Here is a 21,165-nt window from a genome sequence, read left to right as displayed (position 1 = left end):
TCGCTTCTAATACCCGCCAGCAACAAATGGGCTCTCGTCTGCAGCCATGGATCCAAGTAGATTGTATACCCAGTATTTTCCATAGCAATATATCTGCTGCTTCAGTTGTCTTTGTGTCTGTCTGTCTCCTGTGTTCCCCCCCCCCCCCCCCCCCTCCCCCCCCTCCCCCCCCAGACTACCATACTACTACAGGCCGCCGAAATACCCAGATTCTTTCCGTCTCGACTCGTCTGGACCATCGAACTGTTTTTTGAGTCTTGTTGACTCGAACAAAGCGGGGGATCGGCGAACAGTTCGTCCAGTCGTGTTTCACTCTGTTACGCTATGGCCGCTAAGACGCGCTGCCATTGGCTGCAGCCCGTATTTGAGACGGGAGGACCCACTCGGCCTCGGCCCACCGTTGGCGCGTGACCGTACAGTACTGTCAACCTTCAGGGTGCTTACTAACCAAATCAGTCCTAATTCATCACTAGGCAGCTTATGTTACGAAACCAACAATATGCACGCTTTAACGATGATAGAAAAGGTGTTGAATGGAGATTAGAGCAGTGAGGTCCTGTTGTTTATGGGAACGCAACGGAATTATTAAGTTAGTATAAGGCTAACACAAGAGTTATATGATTAGTGTATAAGATTAGGACTTGGCAAGTGTATACTAATATGTATACTGAGGTGTATATTAAGGTGTATATTCTAGTATATATTAGACCTTAACTATATAAAAACGCTCGCCTACCTACTATAAATATTTTCTATTATAGTTCTTTATCCCAAGTTACTGGTATAATAACATTGTTTACTATTGTGTTTACTGTTCGTTATTACTTGATTATTTATTGAGGTTAGCACGGCAAACTATATCAAGATATATATATCGCGATAGGATCTCTTCTGACAAAGCACTGTAAGCTACCAAGGGTATAGCCTACACCGACGTCTTCGAGGCCAATCACAGAGTGAGCCGGATCCAGGTCCGTAACAGTTTTCAGCCGCAGCGAGTATGAGGGCTCTGCGCCCTGCTGAGCATGATCCGCTGGCCCTGCGCTCAGTTTGAGCATTACACAAGATCAGGGTCCGCTGTGGCGAGGTCATGGAGCACGTCGAGTCGCTGGATCCAAATGCACGTAACTTGGTGTTGGCTAGATGGGAGCAGGGGATCGTGGAGGTTGCTGTTTTCCAACGCTCTGATCGGCGGGCCGATCGCCGATGTCCTTCTTAGTAGGACTTGGAATAATAATAGTGCTAATATTAACAATAATTTAAGATGAATGGCAGGAACTATTCGTTCAAATAGACATATAAGTAAGGCAGATCATAGCAGGGCAAATATTACCAAGTTGTGGAGTCCTACGCTGACACAGTGCACATTAACAATATAGCAGATGCCTTGCTATTTAAAGTTTATGATCCACGAAAAATACATTGATGCATACTAACAGTTCTGGAAGTATCTTCCGTACCATGAATTATGGGCGGTAGAGGCAAGGGACGACCTAGAGGCGGTGCAAGAGAGGTTCTATGCCTTGTATAAGGAACATGGCTTACAGCGATTGGGGGGGTCAGCCTCCTACGACGCCCGAAAGGTCTAATGGGCATATACCGATGGGCAGTCCATCTTACCTGGGAGGAACAGAGATTAGCCGTACAGCGGGGATTTGAAATGTTCAGAGAGGCGAGGAACCAAGACAAATGGGCTGTGCTGTTTATCCATAAGACTGTTGATTTACAGATATGCTATCAATTTGGCACCGGGATACCCGGTGAGTGGTTCTTAAGAAAGGTGTTGGATTGATGATCCTTCTCCAAGGCCAAACCTCCGAAGAGAGCGATCTAAACTATGTAAATAACAGTGGAACATCCATTAAGGGGGCCCTTTTTGGTGGTAAGGTGGTTAAGTTTCTGTTGTCAGACTCAGAAAACTAACTAAGGGCACCTGCCATGCGCATTCAAATTAGGTCCATTTATCAAGGCTGTAAGGGATGTAAAGCGTGTGGGTTTGTAGGATCAGGTACCTGCAACTGATGTGATGGCGTGAACGCCGCATTCACAAGAGGTTCGTTCGCTCCAGATCTGACCAGCGGTTAGCACCGGAGTGCTCTCCGAGGTATTCATAAATGCCTAGATGCATTGTTAGTAAATCCCAGTTGTCATCGATGGATGAATAGAATGAAGTACTTACAACGTGTTGGTCGGCAGGCAGGGACCCAGATTCCTGCGTATCCCCCTCTAGGCTGCTGATTAGCATCACCTGGTCCGCATAAAATACGGGATAGTGCTAGGGCACGCTCATCAGTAATAACAGAGATTTTTGGGTGAAGGGTCGGTTACCAATGGGCTTGGTAGACTTTGTTCGAGTGAGGTGCGACTGCCTTCACTTGCCTCGTTTCTTCTCCCACTACCGGTTGCGCGGTGAGTCGCACGATTAGGATTGTATCTCGATTTGGCTGTTCAGGCATATTTTGAGTCTCATGTTGAATCATATTTGGAATCGCCTGCGCCATCTTGACGTTCCTCGTGGTGCCATCCTCTGCTTTGAGCAGCACCTGGGTCAGTTCCAGAACGCACTAGTTCCTTTATCCTGATCAGGATTCAACTGTGCAATGATATAAAAAAGAAGTCGTCCGTCGAACTTACAGACTCCAATATGGCACTACGTCCGACTAATTATAATCTAATGCACGAGGTTTGTAACCTCCAGGCGGATAATTGTTGTCTCAGGGGCAGTATCTGACAGCAATCTATAAATTCAGGAACTTTGGAGGAATAATATTGCTTGAATGGCAACCAGAATAATTTTGAAGTAATAAAGAGAAGATACTTGTGTTATGAGGACTAACTACTTGGGAGCTACTCTGTAATGGGAGGAAAAACAAGGCAAACTAGGGTAAAGTAGTCATGCGAAACGGCGACAAGAGATTCACTCTCAACCCCATAAGTCGATTGGCTTTTCTTTTCATGCCTACCAACTAAAAAGACTGGTTTGTGGCACAATTATAGAAGCAAAACCAGCTCAAACCGCCGCAATCAAAGATTCGGTCATCCTGGTACATACAAATTCCACTTCAAGAGTACTCGGGAACGTGTACCTTATTATCGTCCCTCCTGATGATTACCCTCATAATCTCGTTGTTCTCTTTCTCCTTGCGTACCTGGCACGATTTGATTACGTCGTCAATACTGCTGTTGGAAGCAATCATCCGAATTATTTTCACATTCCGCTCCTGACCCTGTCGCCAGCACCGACCATGGGCCTGTATCTCCATATTTCTGTTCCACCAGACTTCAGTCTGTATCACGATGGATCCAGACTGAAGGTTCAAGCCCACCCCCCCGCAGCCACTGGTTATTAGCAAAAATTTGCAGTCTTTGTTCGTCTTGAAAGTTTCTTGGACTTCAGTCTTGGCTTTTAGGTCCAGCGTTCCGTTGAGCTCAAGGCTCAAGTCCCCAAATTCAGCCTTGATCACGTGATAAATGATGTCGAGGAACCGGAGAAAGGTAGAAAATATAACTATTTTCTCACCTGGCCAATGCTTCTTGGCATGGTGGATAATGCGTATCAAAGCACCAATTCTGGACGACTGTGCGAGCTCGGATTTGTCAACGGTGTCAAGGAATTTGAGCCATTCTGCCCTCGACTTTGGGTTGGTATTCTCAGCTTGCATGCGGCGTGTCAGTTCTTCAAGAAAGTCTTCAGGGTCGTCGGTATCAACTTCTGCGGCCTCCGTTGGTAGATCCGATACGTCGCCCTGGCTCAAGAAACTGTGTGCACCCAAGAGCTGGGCGACGACGGCAAACCCCAATGCTCTCTTTGATTCTGTGTCGTTTTGGCCTCCTCTGGCAGCAGCAATCCTTGCCTTATTATACTTCACCGTAGCCTCCTTGACCTTTTCCTGCTCGTCACTCCTCAGCACAAATCTGAAATCCATAGTAAGCTTATCGGGCATCACTAGGCAATTTCCTGGCCTAGCAACAGTGATCCCTAAAAGGAATCTCTGAACTGACACAAAATCTGGCTCGTCATATGAATTGGCCCGGGTATTTCGTCTTGATGCAGCTGAAAAGGCATTGATGAACTTTTCTCGGCTGTCGAAGGGGTGGCCCCTTAACATTGCTACTGCATTTGCGACGTCGTACCAGCGATTGCTTAGAATTGTGCCCGATAATAGGATCGTTGCTCGGCTGTAAAGTGCTTTCACAGATTGGAATCGCTTTCCGTCTTCCTTTTTGATTGCTTGACATTCGTCTAGCACCAGACGCTTAATCGGGAGGGCGGTCAATCTCCAAAAGTCCGAAAACAACCCACCCACAGGTCGAGGGGGGCGAGGACCCTTACCACCCCTGAAAAGCTCCAATTTCTTGTCAAAATCCAATTGCTTCTTGTAGGCATTGGTTAGAAAGTTGTACGAGCATATGATTATGTCCCATTTGCCTTCCACGAGGGCTGATGCTGACATTTTATGATCGTCGAGAATGAGCACGTTTGGTGTATGTCCCTGCCATTCCGTCGTGTCAGTATATCTTTGCTTCATTTGTGATGGAGTGGATAGGTGCAAGAATCATATGTTACCTCTGGGTATGCTCCAATGATTTCCTCTTTGACCTGCTCGCGGCACGAGGCCGGACAAACATAAACCGAGAACGCCCCTCTCTCGTTTTTCGCCAGTTCCATACAGATAATAGCCAGCAACGTTTTTCCTAGCCCCATCGCATCGGCGCAGATAGCCCCACGGATGTCCGACAAGCATAACTTGTGGATTTTGGCTGCTCCATGCAGCTGCCAGGGATGGGGCTGGGAAATCAGAGTTTTGGGGGTTGGAATTGACTGTGTCTTGTGCAGGCTCATCTGAGTAGAAAAGATTAGCCAGAACCATCATTGGAATTCATTTATCCAGCATACAATGAATCTTTCCACCCATTCCTCTCCCAGGTAGTCTCGTACTGTGTACTGTCGACCGCCCACGTACACAAAGCCACGCGTGAAGTCAATGTCCATAGTATCATCGTATCGATCTTGCTCGTCGTTAATTTCAGTGTAATCCTACATGCAACCATGCGTCTGATTCAGTTCTCGTACAGGAAACTGCGGGGTAGATAGGAGAGTGGCATACATCAAAGTAGACAGGCTTGCGAGTTGCTTGTAGACGAGCTTGTGGAGGACTTGCTAGACTGTCGTAGCTCTCTGGGATCGTCCTTATTTTCGATAGCAGGGAGGCGAGTCCTTCAACTTCGCGCTTAGAGTTCGTCATATTTGCGTTTCAATCACGGCGTAGGATGTCTCCTAGATGAACTTAATATGCGAAAGGAGACGAAAAAATGGTGCGAGGAAGGGGGTGGGAAGGGGTGGGAAGAGGGGAAATAGGATAGGAGGAAAAATTAGGAGAGGAAGTGAATGTAGCGTTTGCCCAGAGGTAGATAGTCGTGTCCTTAGATGCCTGAGACACTCACCGGGCAACAGACTTAGTAACCTCTTTTATCACCAACCGCTTGCTCTCATGACACCATCCCTCTAAAGACCCATATCGATCCAGATTGCTTACAGGTAATACTCCTATCACTGTGATTACTTCTCTTTGGCAAATACTCTGACCTGGATCAGTTCATTACCTTGAAAGCGCATTCACCCTTGATCTTGCAAACATGGCGGAGGACAGAGACCAGTTAGACGATTACGCCTTCACAACTCGGGGTCATGCGTACGCGATTGATGACCTCTACAAAAGCCGCGACCGCCCAGAGATCCTCACGGCAAGAAAGCTATCGTCAGTGACTTGGAAGGCTCGTCAGAAGACTGTACCGCCCCCTATCAACAAACAGGCAGAAAATAAGCCTCCAGGCCGCGATGAGGTACAGGTACTATTCGTCGGGCTATTTCCTCCTACCGCCCACGAAGAGACTTTAACCAAAAAGCTCGCCATCAAGGGCCCGGTAGGGCATGCCCTGCCTAAGGATGTGGGATACGTGGTACAATCAATGCAGGGTCAGCCTGCTTTCCGTGTCGTCGTGGTCAACAAGTCTACAATCCCAGAAGGAGGGTTGAAGTACTTTGTCCTTTTCGAAAAGGACCATACAAGTGGGTTGTGGAATGGTTTCACCATCTCACAGGAATTGATCTTCTTTTTCCCTGAGTACCGCCACCCGACGAAAACGCTTAGTGAAAGGGGCAAGGACTGGAGCCAAAAAGTTCTCACCGCCTGCTCGGGAGGCCATGATACCAGGGCAGAGGGCGTAGCCCATCACACCTACTTGGGCACGCAAAACGACCACCAGATTGCTCGTCTTCATCTCGAAATGGCTAAATTCCATCTAACTCAGAACCCGGAATCATTAGATGCTATCGAAGAGATGGTCAACAATAACGACCGTCCCACGAGCCAACTGAAGTCGCTTGTGGAACTCTTGTTGGCAGTTGACGGAGACTTTGACGAAACCCATGCCGATGCGTTAACGACGGAGGTTAGGCGTCATTGGAATGGCCTGGACTCCGTGGTCTCATCTGATGGGTTGCTCTCCCTCAACAAAGGCATTGTCGAAAATGGCCACGAAATTGACACCAAATATGCGTATGTGTTTATCGCGCTTGGCTGCACCATGTTTGCTTCTGGAAGCTCGAGCAAGCAGAGCGTTGTATGCAGCGCACTGATGCTCGCCAAGACGCTCGTATCGAAGGGGGAAGATTTCGATTTTGCAATTCCACCGACACAGAAGACTCTGGTCAAGGACATTTTTGTCGCTTTGCTGACGAAGATTAAGCCACTCTACCAATCGATGACTGAGACGCAGAGACGCTTGGAGAGGCAACACGGTAAATCTGTTCTGAGGTTTGATCCTCGTGAAATCTACGACCACATAATGCAGGCAAGAGACCAAGACACGCTGTGGCTCTTGATTGATCAACTAGTGGCGATCAGGAGTGTTCATGTGATGGAAGCTATGAGCCAACACGTATCAGCGGTGGCATCAATCCGTGATTACTTGAAAGAATTCCTCGCTACACTCAATGAGGCAGATGAGGAAGACGAAGAGGATGAAGCGGAAGACGAAGAGGACATGGATGGGACTGATTAAGTTGGGTAGACCAGCGCAGTGGTGCAATTTCGAGTTATTTTTTTTTGTATCTGTGTTATTGGCTTTGCTTGCGATTTTGAGGAATGGCCAAGGCGATGGATTGCTATTTCAAACGAAGATTAAGGGTATTTAGACTAATTGACATAACCTAATGGAACCTTTTTGTTGACAACGGAATATGTGACTGTGCGAGCATTACTTTACCATGCGATAGAGTATTGCACAGTATATGTGCCATGGCATGCAAGAAACAAAAAGGAAACAAGAGGAGACATAGATACGGAGTCATCGTTGCCGACATGGAAACACATCAGGCAGTGTAAACCGCCGTCATACACTCATACAAGAAAATTGATGAGCGCCAATGGTTGAAAATGTGTGACCTGCCGATGGGGTGTACGTTATGGCTAATTTCGACTTGCAGTCCGCTAGGAGAATGAATGGAGGAGGCCAAAAGCTGTACCGATGACCTAGTAGAACCGTCTTAAAGATTGCTTTTTTAACCTCGGCGAAGATATTACTCACTGAAGAGGAGTAAAACGACATGCCTGCTGTCAGATATCGAGTTCGGCGATTTCAGTACTAGCTATCTCTTCATGGCGCTTGTAGTCATCGTCAGTGGGAGCGGCGGCATTCTGGCGGAGTCCGGTGGGCTTGAAATCTACAGTAAGATATCAGTCAACTGTCACCCCATAAAACATTTCCACGAAGTGCGATACGCAAACATACTGGGGTCTGGCTCAAAGACTTTGGGCTCTGGCGGGGATTGAAAAACGATGGAGCACATTTCGTCGCATAGGTCTTTGACCTTGGCAGCACAGGTATCTTTCTCTTCAGGCGTCGCCTCCGGTTCTTTTAGAGTGCTCAGCGGAGGCTTCATCTCCTTGTATTTTTGCTGGATCCTAAACTGCAGCTCCGTATCGACTGATGGTTCTTCCAAAGTCTTGCTGTCGGGTGCCTTCATGAAAGCCTCCCAGGCATATACCTCCTCTTGGACCTGATGTAGCTTGAGCTGTGCCTCGTGAAGCTCGCCTGCCATTTTAAACTCATTGTATTTCCCTTTGTTTTTCTGCATATGGCGATGGATGAAGCGAATGTCGTCGATACACGAGCGCAGCTTTTCGGGGATTCCTCCATCGAATATGCCCTCCATTCTGTATGCCAGTGCTTTTATATGTTGCGGATTTATTGACTTTGGTGGGCGAATATGGGCATATTATGGTCAAAGCAACTGCTGCAGCGATATCGTCTTGCTCGCGTACGAGAGCGTATAGAGAGTGTCGCCGCTAGAAAGTCACTGCGCGACCATTACGAGAACAACAAAACAGAGCCAACACACGGAACTGGTCAAGTGAGGGTCTCGTCTCAGTGAGGGTAGGTCAATTCAACTGAGATGGAAAAGGAAGGTTATTCTATTGAGGCAGGTCTTGCTGCTCGATATTCTGTATAGGTGCTAGTCACATGACAGCTCTAGCCTCATTGAGACTAGTTTGGAAACTCCATCTGACACGGGAACCACGTGACCCCAAAACTCTGCGAGACTGCGACCAGCGATGAGCCGGTAGGCACGCTACTTTACATTTGGAATAGTCTCATGGACTTGGCCAAGCGGATTGCGCTAAGAGCCCCGCAACCCTATAGTCGATCGACTCCATTTTTTTGATACGGCATTTGATTGGCGGATCAGACGCCCATAACCGGCGCTCATGTACTGCCGACTGCACTGCACGGACAGATACATACGGCCAGGCTGTCGACAATCCTCAGAAGCCTGTAGCTATTCGAGGTATTACGTCTCTAGCTGCAAATCCAGACTGATATCCGTAGTAGGCTGCACGGCTACAATACGGTGGCTATGTGCGTCATTCCCACACGCTGATTTCCCAATTAGGCTTAGTACGGCTGGCTCTCGCAGCGCCTGCCATCAATCATTTGTCTTCGCCTAGGCAGCATGCTACTCTGACTGCACAGAAGCAACCTCTCCATCCTGTGGCTCTGGATCGCTTGCTCGTAAAATCCCAGTTTCCCCGGCATCTCTGCCATACTTGTCAAGACGCATCTGAGCCCGTTTCTGTCAATTCAAGAAGTACTCGTCTGATCGGGTTCCCAAACCCAATCGAATCCGTCTTCGTCAACCGTGCTTTCAGAGTCCAAGGGAAGCCCAGACGCCTGTCTGTTCAGTTCTCTGTCACTACGGCCAAGATGAGCACAGCCAAGATCAAACCCTACGACATAGAGGGTCTCAATACCGTGGGCCGTGTTACTGGCACCAAAGAAGACCTGAAAGATCGAGAATTCATGACCGCGTGTCCCCCCGATGTACCGCCAAGGAGTCGCATTGTCGCGGTATGCGGTATTACGGATTACAAGAATCGGGCTTCACCGGCTAAGGATGGTTTCTTCTTTTCCGATTTTTATCTATTCCACCATCTCCTTTCTCCAGGTGTGGGTGTAACGCCCCAACAAATCTGGATTACTTCGGAAGAGCCACGCGACCTCATCGGCAAATACAGGGAATATGTGTATGGGGATCCCAAAGGAGGTCGCAGAGTAGTTTTGAATGAGGATATGCTGCAACAAATACAAGTGTCTGGGACTATCCGGGTAGTGCAAAGAGATCAGCTACTCGAGCGCTTTGTCAGCACAGTCAGAGAGCAAGCATGCCTCGCGGCAGATGCCGATGAGCATCTAGTCATTCTGATTTTTGGACATGGCCAATGGGGAACATACGGAGTTCACATCGGGCATAATGGCCGCCGTGAGATACCGGTCCTTCACATCGAAGACATAAACCGTGCTCTGAAACCGAATAACAAGGTCACTTTGTTTTCTACTGCTTGTTACTCTGGCGGTTGGCTGGTGCAACCTGACGTTAACCGCTATCGGCATATCAATACAACTGGTATTGCTGCGGCCGCTCCAACAAGGGAGTCTATTTCCTGGCCTGTGAGCGCGAGTGTTGGCCGAGCAGGTGGAAGCGTATTCGCAGGTTCCATCCTGCAATCCTTAATTGATCTTAGCGAATCACCCGATCGTCATCAAATTCTTGAGGACCCAACGTACATCGAACTAGCGAATTCAGTATATGTGGCATACAACAAGCTAAACCCGTATCCGGAGGACCAAGGCATACATTTCTCCGCGCAAGATGATACATGGGAGAAGCAGTATGAGCAGCGTGTTGGAATACCCCTGTCTCGTTTCAGAGAACGCTTCGAGTCTCTCCCGTCAATTCCCGACGGTGAATATCAGAGTCGATTCGATCTTGATGCCCCTGAAGGTCCTGTCGGTCGTTTGGGTACACTCAGGAAGAGAAGCAAAGTAAAATTCTGGGCCTACACCTACATGAAATCCAATCCCGGTATTACTGAGGCGGCACCCAATATGTCGGTGCACGGTCCCATTCTGCAATTATTGCATTTTAAAAAGAAGTTGTCTGACGAACAAATCGACTGCATGTACCGGAGCTTGGAGTACAGACTCAACGTGATGGACCAAGCCAACTATTTTGCTGCTATAATGGGAGTGAAGAAGACTAATATATGTGACTTCATCCTTGAGGGTTACAAATTGACTCCAGAAAAGCAGAAACTACGTTCTTTTGCCACAGACTTGATATATGAAAAGCAACTGTTAAACAAACCTCGTTACGATGCCGGTTTGGAGTATCTCAAACCTATGCACTATCTCGCCATATTGTTGGCAGAATCCGGAATGGATACCGATGAGATTAAAGAAAAAATCGACTACGCGGTGAAAGTAAAGGCTGAGGGATCGAAGGTTATTGTCTCAGAGAACGGGGAAGTTTTGAATGATCCTGAGCTTGTGGGCAACGCCAAACGATTCTCCAAGGTAACGAAGGATCTCGGTTACCGCGTAAAGGGCCTGTTTCAGCAGCTCGGTCTCCGTTCCTAACTGTGTGTGTCTACGTTTACTTGTGCGCGAGAAAAGTTTGCTTCAGATCCGCGTTATTACATGGTTTAGCTATTAGCAGCGTTAGGTTCAGTAATGATATGTATTTGTATCCGTGGTAGCAAGAGAGAATGATATTTGCTTTTTTTTATCCATATCGTCTATCCAGCAAAAGGAAGAAGTAGGCGATTAATGCCCACCCGTTCGTCGTTGTATCAGAATGCCTTGGATAGACACTATCAAATTTTCCCCCGGTTCCTTTTCCGGATTACTTTCTGCATACTACTCTTCGTCTATTTTTTTCTTCTTCAACAGCCTCCGTCTCCTCGTCTTCATCTGTTTCTTCTCCGCCTTCCTCACTATATGCCCACTCCACACTGACCGTCGGCTCTTCATTGTCGGCCAGGAGGTAAAACTGTATTTCCTTTCATTCTGCCAGTGTGTATGGGAGGGTGGCCAGGACGAGGCGCAACGGGAGCTTGGGGTACGCATTAACAGCAGCAGCGACGGTAGGAGCTGGAGTTGAGGGCAGACATTCTAGTAATCCCAACTGTGTTAGATCAACGTCCGACATTTGTATTAATTAGAGTGAATGAGGTGGGCTCAATGAATCTGTCATAAACGTATCAACCGTTCTTTACCAGAGTGGTGTTAGCTACATCAATACAATACGGTCCACAGTATTATCTACTTGTGTTGTCTCCGCCAAAAACCTACCGCCATTCTTCTGCTTTCTCCGGCTTGATGCGACTGAACAAGTACTCTGCCTTGCCAGTTGCATGCCCTGGCTGGATGGAATCTGCATTCCAATAGTCAGAAACGGCAAGCAAATCCATGCAGAGCTACCTGTTGATAGACATGGCTGTATCTGGCATATACGGCGCGATGATACAAGCAAGGAGATGAACTAGATTGACCGCTATTCCGACAACAGCGGCACATTTACCAGGCTGGTCCTCGGCAAGGCTGTTGTCGAGTTTATGAGACTGGAGGAAGAGGTTACCCTGTTGAGATATGTGGAGAACTGTAGAAAGCGCAGCACGGATTTTGACGGCATCGAGCTCGTGAATGTATTGCGTCAGAAGCTTGTTGATATCTGCTTTCCACTCGTCGAATGACGGCTCGTGGTACTCTGTCCAATCGGGCACAACGCTGTCAAACCGCGAGTTGACGAATTTCACAACCCGGTTCACAAGATTTCCGAGATTCTTGGGCAGGTAATTGTTGTTGGCGCTGATGAACGAGTCCCAGTCAAACTCGCTATCCCCAGTCTCTGGCCGGTGCGAGAGCAGATAGTACCGCCAGACGTCAGAAGACACGCCAGTCTTTTGAGCAGAATCTCCAAACACGCCAATCCCACGAGATTTGGAGAGTTTCCCGCCTTCGTAGGTGAGGTATTCTGTTGTTGAGAGATGATGGAGCTTTGTCCATGTATCTCTAGTCCCGATTTGAGTCCCTGGGAAAATCACGGCGTGGTAGACCACATTATCTTTGCCCATGAACTGATGCAGTTGAACATCTGCTGGATTCTGCCACCATTTCCTCCATTGATCTGTATACGCGGCAGTGATAGATACATAGCCAATACAAGCATCAAACCACGCATAGATAACCTTGTCTTCGTAACCCGGCAGTGGCACTGGAGTCCCCCATTTCATGTCCCTTGTGATACTGCGCGGTTTCAATCCTTCTTTTAGCCAGGCTGCAGTAATGACTTTACCATTATTAGTCCACGCTCCCTTTGCAGAAGACTGTTTGAAAAAGGCTTCGATCTCAGGCTGCAATTTATCCAACTCCAAGAAAATATGTTTTGTATCTCTCGTCACCGGCGTAGAATTATCGACTTTGCACCGCGGATTCTTGAGCTGAAGAGGATCATCCAAAAGCCCACCGCAAAGATCGCATTGATCACCCCGGGCTTCGGGGTAACCACACACGGGACATTCGCCCTCGACAAAGCGATCTGCCAGAAACGAATGGTGTTGTTCACAGTAAAGCTGCGTGGTGACTTCTTCTTTCAGAAAGTTGTTGTTGTGTAACTGCAAAAAGATTTCCTGTGTGATCTGTGTTTGAAGCTCGGTGGTCGTGCGCCCAAAGATGTCGAAGCTGAGGTTGAACCATTTGTAGATATTGGCGTGGATTGCATGGTATTTGTCGCATAGTTTGCGCGGTGTGCAGTTTTCTGTGAGGGCTTTGGCTTCAGTGGTTGTGCCATACTCGTCCGTTCCTGCGATGTTTAGAATTAGTAGATAGCAGAAGAGGGGGAAGGATATAGAAAAAATTTTCTTACCACAGATATAAAGTGTATTCAGTCCGCGCGCTCTGCAATATCTGGCAAAAACATCGGCTGAAAGAACTGAGCCGATAATGTTTCCAAGATGGGGCACGTTGTTGACATAGGGCAGCGCGCTGGTGATGAGTATATTTTTCTTCCCTTGTTCGGGGAGGACAACCGGGGGGGTATTAAGAGTCATTTTGCTTCAAATGACTATTGATGTGATTTTTATTTTTTTTTAATATATAGCAGGGTCAACTGGAGTATAAATACTGCTAGTATGTTGACGTGTGGTAGTAGTGGAAGTATGAGTCATGACTCAAATTCCAGATTCAGCCTCGTCTCAGCCTTGTCAACCCTATCGTTCGCGACGCGTGATCATGTGATTGATTCTATATTCATTATGTCGATGCTAATATGTTTTTTTTTTTTTTGTTTTTAAGCGCGCGTTATTGCTAAAGCCTCCTGTGGAGATCTTCCGATGGTGCTATAAATAGAACCTTGAACACGCGATTTATGCTACAGCAACAAGTACATGTAGAATACTAATAAATGTAAATTTCTTGTTTAAAGCCACTCGGGTTTGTATTTATAATTCTAACATTAAGATACACGTATTCTCTAAGAATTATGTCCAGCTAGAACATCAACACCAGTCACCCTTTTCCATTACCTTTCTTGTCCATGTCTCCAGCTCATCCGCAAGTTTTACATCCTTGGCCATCTTACTCTGCCATCCAGACTCTGCAATCCTCTGAAAATACTCGCCGCTCTGCTCTTTCTTCATCTGCGGACTAGCAGCACAAAACACACTTGTCCACGAGCCCTTGTCCGCATTGACCCGAGCACCCATTGCTCCAAAAATCGAGATAATAGTCGACATAATCTTTGGAGTTTCAGCCCGGGTACCCAGATTGCTCTCGACGAGTCCCGGGTGTACGGCAGACGCCCAAATCTCCCCGTCCCCAGCTCTGGCACTCGGCGAAGAAGGGCCGTAGAGTTTGTGTAATGTTTTCGTGTGCAAAACATTTGCAAGCTTCGATTGACCGTACCGCGCCATTCCACTTGCAGCAGGCAAGCTAGTATCCTCATAATTAATCCCTCCATTCGGAGCAAAGTAGTGGCCCGATGACGACAAGTTTACAATACGAACAGTGCCCGCCGGCGATGATTTCGATGTCTGCAGCATTAATGGTAAAAGATGAGATGTGAAAAGCCAGTGCGCCAGGTAGTTTGTCTGCCATTGGGCTTCGTAGCCGTCGGGTGTCATTTCGAATGGCGTGGCCATTATACCGGCGTTATTGATGAGGCCGTGTAGCGAGCTCTCCTGCGAGAGGAAATGTTTTGCTGCCGATAACACTGAAGCGAGGGATAGATGGTTCATTTCCAATAAGCTGATTTGAGCTTTCGGATGCATGGACTTGATCCCGTCAATGGCAGTGATGCCTTTGTTTTGGGTTCTTGCACAGAGATAGACATGAGCTCCATGCTTTGCCAGGTGTGCGACTGTGTAATATCCACTGGATAATGTCTGTTAGCTAAAAGCACACATGTCTGGACTGCGAAGAGCATACATTCCAGAGGTACCGCCGGTCACAATGTACACGCGGCCTGTGAGGTCAGGAATGGAATCGGGATGGAAAGTCATAGCAGCTTTGGTTTGCCATACAAGTATTTGATAATGAATGGCAAGCGAGAAACCAAATGAATTTATAGACCATCATCTCAAAGTAGTGCTATATAGTTCCCAATTGGGTTAGGTTTTACTGTAAGCAGCCTGCATGACACTAGGCTATATAAAGCTTGGGTTGACGAGGTAATAACCAATTAAATAATCCTGTAGACCCACAGGTGGGTCTGTAAGCAGCCCGCATAAGTTTTAAATCCCCATCTTCCTCAATCTTCTCACAGCATATTGCATCTCCGTACAATTTGCTCATTATATTGTATAGCGCTGCTTAGTAAAGAATGACTCCGCATTGTAACACTCCTCCGGTCAAGCTCCAGCTAATGCCGCAGCTAGCAGAGGCATGGTGAACCCTTATCTCCGATGCTGGACCCATCGCTGACAAACGATTCCAGGCTGTAGACCGAGAAGACGACTGGACCGGCCTCGCCGATGCAGCAGCTCGACGGAAAAGACAGAATAGGCTTAACGTGCGGGCCTACCGTGAGCTTTATAATCCAATCCTACGTGTCCATTCATCTAACCTGATACCAATGTTCAGGGAAGCGAAAAGCATTAGAGTCCAAGGCACAGTCTACGTCATCCTCTGTTAGCCGTAAGAAAGGCAAGCCAGAAATGTCCGAAGAGCAAATACCGTGCTGGGTCGAGAAACATCAAACAGTGGTTCTCATTCCGGCATCGGCCGTGGGCGAGTTTTACAAATCTGGCAGCCCGTTGATCCCTTTGGAGCATAATCAACAACATGTAGGTTCGAAAATAAATAATCTGGGAGAAGTTTTCTTCCCCATATCGCCAGACCATACAATCACTCTCCTCCAGTTCAACGTCATACGTGGCCTCCTCACCATCCGCCACCTTCTATCTGCAATCATTCCACCAAGCTCCCAGGGAAATGAATGCTCAACAGCAGCATATCACGTACTCCCCGATCTATCATCATGTCCAACTTCTCTACCAGCATCACTGCACCCGACTCATCTCCAACAAACTGTGCCGCACGAAGAGTGGGTTGAGGGGATAGTGCACCCAGTCATGCGCGACAACATTATCCGAGCTATCGGCACATTCGACGAAGACCAGTTGTGGTCAGACACCATTGGGGGCTTGTTTGAGGGATTCCCAGATTCAGAAGTTGAGCGGCGCGGTGTGATTTGTTGGTCGACGCCGTGGCATTTCAGTGGATGGGAAATGTCTGAGGGATTTTTGAAGAGGTGGGGGTGGTCTATAAAAGGGTGCGAGTCTGATATATTAGGAGCTACGAATAAATGGAGGACAACGAGGGGGGATGATCCGCTTGTTATAGAAATTTAATCCTGTAAAATATTGACCCCGTTGCTGTTTACAGTTCCAGAAATTATACAGGTATTTGTCATACGAAAGACAATATTCAGGCACAAGAATTATGCATATAAAGAAGGCTGTCTATTGTACAAACACATAGTCAGTAACAGATATTCAAAACAAAAAAGACCAAATGAATGTCTATAATTCAACCCCTAGATTGTAACGATAGGAGACGTTCCCAATAGCTTGTCACCAGCATAAGCAGCCACCTTTACCAGCAAAGCCGGTTGAGTCAGATTGAACAAAGTCTCGAAGCCCTTCTTCGGGACTGTTCCGAGGAGCTGCATCGAGGAGGCACCAACGAGAGCAGGCCCGTACACTTTCCACTGAGTTACCTCTGTTGCTCCGTTCCAGCTCATGTAGACAGCACTGTCTTTGATAACAGCCTTTGGCAAAGTCGCCGGTGTTGCGTGCCACTCCTGTCGGTAGCTGCGGTACGACTGCACCAGATTGTCCTCTCCAAACTGCAGAGTCATTCGCAGGTCTCCCTCCGGACCGTACTCCTTGATCTTGGAAATTGACCCGAATCCCACCAGCGTATTGCCGTTGTCCAGCGGAAAAAAGCTTCCTTGAGACTCTGTGAAGATACCGTCCGAGTGTAGCTTTTGCAGAACAGTTGCCGTCTTTGCTTCCAGGTCGAGCCCCAGGCGAAGTCCGTTGGTCGCACGAGTGCCGTTATCCCATTCGGCGTTATTGTTGTTGAAGTAGTGAAGCTCGAGAGAGGTGTCTGTGAAATTTTGAGCACGGGCGTGATGTTCCCATCGCTATAGAAATTTGTTAGAATTCCGGTAAGAAAAGAAAGGAGAAAACATCAAACTTACGAACAGGTTGTCTGAGTCCAGCTTGAAATCTCCGCCATCACTGCCATCGATATACCATTCAACCTTTCCAGTTCTGTCAAGCATGAAAGTTGACCAGCAATGCCGGCTGTTGACAAGGTACTTGTCGCCAACGGCTTGCACCGAGTTTGCATGGAACCAATCCCAGGGAGAGCTCTGAGAAGTCCCGTTTCCGGCGAGGCCGGTATCTGGTCTGGTCTTGGACAAATTAAAGGGGACTCCGGCCTCAATGGCACTCCATTCAAAAACGATATCTTTGGTTGCAATGTCGATCTCGAGGAACTTGGTGTCATAGACCCATCCGTCAGACGGTCCATTCACCGACGACAAATCAGCCTGGGTTGCGTTCACCGCCGTTACCAAGATCGTGCCACGGTCCGTGATATAGGATTCGTGGAGATCAGCATCGCAGTCTGGCACGCTGTTGTCGGGCGTGACAAGGCCGATCTTGGGACAGATCTCGGCAATGGTCGAGTACGTCTCGTCCATGATGGTGACTGAGCCGTAACCGTGGCCCACGTTGCTTCCTTGTCCACTCCAATGAGACAAAACAGGTTTGCCATTTAGGCTCTGGACAAACAGATTCGTCGAGATCTCGAAGTGTGGGTCGTGCCACACCAGCTCTCCGTCGTCCGTCATGATCATGCCCGCGACGAGATCGCGCGCACCGATTGTAGTGATATTTTCAATCGACGGTGTAAATATGATCAATCCATCGGCTAGTGGCGCTCCGGACTTGTCAATTTGGAAAATCGGTGGGTGGAAAGTAGGCTCTGTGACGAAGCTCTGGTAGGGCCAGTAGTCAATAGTGAGTGCTTGCGAAGACGCAGCAAAGGCGAGCAGATAGCCCAGCATCCGGGATATGGACTTTTTCGTAAACATGATATTCAGCGTTCCGATTGCCTCGAATGGTTTATTGGAATATCTGACTCAAGAGCGGAAGAAAAAAAAAAAGCATTTTTCACCTTTCACAGTGAAGATTGAGTGACTGGTTGTGTTTGAAATTCGACTTGAAAATTTTCAATTGTACTTCAGGAGCTTCACCGTCTTATTTATACATTTTACTTCATTAATTGAATCTAACTAACAATTGTTCTGAAATTGATCGGATCTTCAAAATTTCCCAATTGGGATAAGAAACGGTTCGCGGCGATTACCACAAACGGCCTAGACCAGCAGTATGTAAGTTTAGTGTCTAGCCTTGCGTCAGCCTTTACAGATTAATTTCGCATGCTTTTAATGGGGTCCCCTGTCGTTCCTTGGTTATGGATTCTTATTGATTCCTTTTGTGGCCCAACGTGCGCTTCTGTCCCCAATTGTGTTAACGCCCACGGCTGTGTATGATAACAGAGGTCTTTGTGCTTACTCGAGGCCATCAACTCGATTTAATCTATATTCAAATAAAATAAGATATTTATGGTCATTACTACAAAAAGAACCTGGTTTCCCCGGCATAGTTTATACAGGTACCCCGCCACAGTGTTGACACATCGTTCCTCAGTGCTTTGGTTGCCATTCCCCCCGGAATCCCACCAATTCTCTCACATGGCCCAGGACACTTTTCAACCACAAAGAACGTTCGTGTCCAACTCGCTCCATAATATCTGGGTCATTTGTGGCCACAGAGGATACCGATAACTGCCACATCATCAAAACCCCACGCAAACCGGGCGCCTCGACGCCCCTCCGGTTTTGAAGATCGTCGTTGCCGGGCGGTTGGATGGAATCATTCAGGACGGCATTCACGCTACAGGATATAGAACAAATCATGGCCGCTATGCTCTCTTTCAAGATGGCACACTGAATCAGATACTCCTCTTCCTCCTCCTTGGGCGACCAGGTCGACATCCACGTGCAGCATCGCTGCAGGCTTTGGTTCAGTATTATTCGCGCGGCGAAATACAAGGTGCGGGGGACAGCGGTCAAGCAGAATGAATATTCATATATCGTGTGAGGTGCTCCCGGCGAGTGGAACATGGCATGATCGTGAGGCGAGACGGGTCTCGCCTGGTATTGGAAACGGAGAGGTAATGAAGATTCCCATGTCTCAAGTTCTGCGTCCTCTACCTGCATCATAATAATCAGATTGCGTATTCTAGTCTCTGTCTCTGTGTCGAAGCATTGTGTTCCTTGAATCAGCTCGTCCACGTCAGCCTGCCACAGAGCTATTCGATACATGGCACACAAGAGCGTCGGGCCGGGCATGGAAAAATCGAGGCGTCTGATCCATGAATCTAGCGACAGTGGCGGACGTAACCGACCGTTCAAGCAATTGATAGTCATTTGCAAAAAAATGAGGTTCAAAACTCTGAGGTCGATCACTTGTCCCTTTGCTTGCGCCTCCACGCGCTGCACCATGGCAATGGCACCGTACATATGTGCTAATCGAGACTCTGGGTTGGTTTTAGCCATTGTAGCGCTTGGAAGCATAAGCTCGAATTGGCTCATGAGGCAGATTGATGCCAGGATCTCATTGATTGGTGTTCGTTCCTGGAGCTGCAGTTGGGAATTAATCGCCTGTATTGCTTTGGAATACTCTGTTCGCGCGGGAACTTCGGAGCGGGAGACCTTGTGCTTTCGTTCTTGATACGCCAAAGCAACGGCCAAGATGGCGTGTGAGGTGAATGAATTTCTCGGTGCTCGCTCATATAATCCAGGAAGCATCTGGAAAATACCTACCCACGGACTGAGTATTCTAGAATCACAGCCGTAGTCCTGGAAAAACAAATACAAAGCTCTGGATTCAACGCTGTCTACTTGGAGACTACGAGATATTGTATGTGGATAGTCGACATCGGGAGAAGTCACTCGCTTGTCATCATCGGTCGTGCTCTCGTCTTCGTCGATCTTGAAGGCTCGCTGGCGCCACAGCGTCGAGGCTCGGTTGGCAGCCTTGCTGTTCTCGTTGCGAAAATTATCCAGCGGATCGGGGTATTCGCAGTCAATGTTTTTTCGAGTACATCTACGGCAACGTGGTCGCTCTTCCCAGCACTAAACCCCTCGTATAGTTAGTTTCAATGCAGGATTCTTGAAGGGTATCTCAGCTTCTAACCTTTACTCTCCCTTTGCGACATCCCTGACAGCCTGTGCTTCGGCGGCTCGCCGTCTGGACTCCAAACATCCTCGGTAGCTAGACTAGTCGGATTTGACGGAGTCGGGAAATGAATAAATAAGCTCTGCCTGTGTTTTACCTCTCTGGTACGGAGTATATCACTGTCGAGCTCGGTTTTAGAGTATGTAAGGTGCGATCCCCGCAGGATTGAGTGGAGCAACAAATGCGTTCAGCCAGTACTTCGTCCAAGGTCTAGGTTTTTATTTCACAAAGTAGGCATCTCAAATTGATGGAGCTCACGATAGTCTTTATTAACATCGTTAGCTGAGAACTACCTAAATGGAACAAATTGCGCCGAGCCTTGAAACTCAACGCACATCAAAGGGCTGAGCCAGGTTTCTGGGAACATCGAGCGATAAGAAATCCGATAGGTACTTACCAAGGAGACGGCGACTAATAGAACTAAACTGTACGAAGACGAAGTAATCAAGCGCCTGCTAGCCAAAGAACTGGTCGAAACTTGCTGGTCATCAGAATTGGCCCCAGTCGAGTCTCACTTAGCAATTCCGAGGGATCGACAAGCGCCTTAAAACTCCCTTAAAACTAAAAGATGAGTCAATTTCCAGAGGATCTAGCACCTGAAGTCAGAATAATACCAGCCTTCCACTAGAGTCCTCGGCCGATTCTTTCTAAAAGGGCTAGATCGGAGCCTTTTTTCAGAGCACAGCCTTTTTTCTCTCCAGGTCAGGCACGGCCACAGCGACAGCACTTTTCGCAGTGACGTGGAACCAGGGCAGGTCGCTAGACTACAAAGAGTATTTGACCGTGTCGATGCGAAATTAAGCGTTAGGAAGGTGAGCAGTAGCAGCAAATAGGGGGGGCTTGGCGGTGAATGGCGCCGATTAAGGTTGTTCTGCCGCTTTCCGAATGCGGAAGTCAACGCGAGCTGAGAGGGCTCAGCCTTATTTGCTTGTCACAATCGCGAAGATCA

At 47.8% G+C, this 21,165-nt stretch overlaps 9 protein-coding genes across 9 annotated transcripts; 3 read left to right on the top strand and 6 right to left on the bottom strand.

Moving 5' to 3' along the window:
• Positions 1-2,004: 2,004 nt before the first annotated feature.
• TRUGW13939_05129 (uncharacterized protein) lies at positions 2,005-5,246 on the bottom strand (the record flags this gene model as incomplete). Its single annotated transcript, XM_035488294.1, has 7 exons — positions 2,005-2,118; positions 2,180-2,231; positions 2,329-2,564; positions 3,087-4,493; positions 4,568-4,843; positions 4,898-5,038; positions 5,109-5,246. 7 exons carry the CDS (start codon positions 5,244-5,246, stop codon positions 2,005-2,007), a joined length of 2,364 nt encoding a protein of 787 aa, XP_035344187.1.
• A 391-nt stretch (positions 5,247-5,637) lies between these two features.
• On the top strand, positions 5,638-7,065 carry TRUGW13939_05128 (uncharacterized protein; the record flags this gene model as incomplete). Its single annotated transcript, XM_035488293.1, has 1 exon — positions 5,638-7,065. One exon carries the CDS (start codon positions 5,638-5,640, stop codon positions 7,063-7,065), a length of 1,428 nt encoding a protein of 475 aa, XP_035344186.1.
• A 554-nt stretch (positions 7,066-7,619) lies between these two features.
• On the bottom strand, positions 7,620-8,140 carry TRUGW13939_05127 (uncharacterized protein; the record flags this gene model as incomplete). Its single annotated transcript, XM_035488292.1, has 2 exons — positions 7,620-7,726; positions 7,795-8,140. 2 exons carry the CDS (start codon positions 8,138-8,140, stop codon positions 7,620-7,622), a joined length of 453 nt encoding a protein of 150 aa, XP_035344185.1.
• Positions 8,141-9,267: 1,127 nt separating this feature from the next.
• On the top strand, positions 9,268-10,980 carry TRUGW13939_05126 (uncharacterized protein; the record flags this gene model as incomplete). The annotated part of the gene is made up of 1 exon (XM_035488291.1): positions 9,268-10,980. The coding sequence occupies one exon, from the start codon at positions 9,268-9,270 to the stop codon at positions 10,978-10,980; it is 1,713 nt and encodes a 570-aa protein (XP_035344184.1).
• Positions 10,981-11,690: 710 nt separating this feature from the next.
• TRUGW13939_05125 (uncharacterized protein) lies at positions 11,691-11,813 on the bottom strand (the record flags this gene model as incomplete). Its single annotated transcript, XM_035488290.1, has 1 exon — positions 11,691-11,813. One exon carries the CDS (start codon positions 11,811-11,813, stop codon positions 11,691-11,693), a length of 123 nt encoding a protein of 40 aa, XP_035344183.1.
• Positions 11,814-11,819: 6 nt separating this feature from the next.
• TRUGW13939_05124 (uncharacterized protein) lies at positions 11,820-13,451 on the bottom strand (the record flags this gene model as incomplete). The annotated part of the gene is made up of 2 exons (XM_035488289.1): positions 11,820-13,204; positions 13,268-13,451. 2 exons carry the CDS (start codon positions 13,449-13,451, stop codon positions 11,820-11,822), a joined length of 1,569 nt encoding a protein of 522 aa, XP_035344182.1.
• Positions 13,452-13,898: 447 nt separating this feature from the next.
• Positions 13,899-14,900, bottom strand: TRUGW13939_05123 (uncharacterized protein; the record flags this gene model as incomplete). Its single annotated transcript, XM_035488288.1, has 2 exons — positions 13,899-14,772; positions 14,827-14,900. The coding sequence occupies 2 exons, from the start codon at positions 14,898-14,900 to the stop codon at positions 13,899-13,901; spliced, it is 948 nt and encodes a 315-aa protein (XP_035344181.1).
• Positions 14,901-15,282: 382 nt separating this feature from the next.
• Positions 15,283-16,250, top strand: TRUGW13939_05122 (uncharacterized protein; the record flags this gene model as incomplete). The annotated part of the gene is made up of 3 exons (XM_035488287.1): positions 15,283-15,285; positions 15,335-15,422; positions 15,481-16,250. The coding sequence occupies 3 exons, from the start codon at positions 15,283-15,285 to the stop codon at positions 16,248-16,250; spliced, it is 861 nt and encodes a 286-aa protein (XP_035344180.1).
• Positions 16,251-16,435: 185 nt separating this feature from the next.
• On the bottom strand, positions 16,436-20,243 carry TRUGW13939_05121 (uncharacterized protein; the record flags this gene model as incomplete). The annotated part of the gene is made up of 4 exons (XM_035488286.1): positions 16,436-17,047; positions 17,105-17,989; positions 18,668-20,113; positions 20,175-20,243. 4 exons carry the CDS (start codon positions 20,241-20,243, stop codon positions 16,436-16,438), a joined length of 3,012 nt encoding a protein of 1,003 aa, XP_035344179.1.
• Positions 20,244-21,165: the final 922 nt, after the last annotated feature.

This window comes from Talaromyces rugulosus, chromosome III (genome assembly GCF_013368755.1).
Source record: "Talaromyces rugulosus chromosome III, complete sequence".
Taxonomy (NCBI): Eukaryota; Fungi; Ascomycota; class Eurotiomycetes; order Eurotiales; family Trichocomaceae; genus Talaromyces; species Talaromyces rugulosus.
Note: the sequence above shows the minus strand (reverse complement) of the source record. Positions and strands in the feature narration are given on the sequence as shown.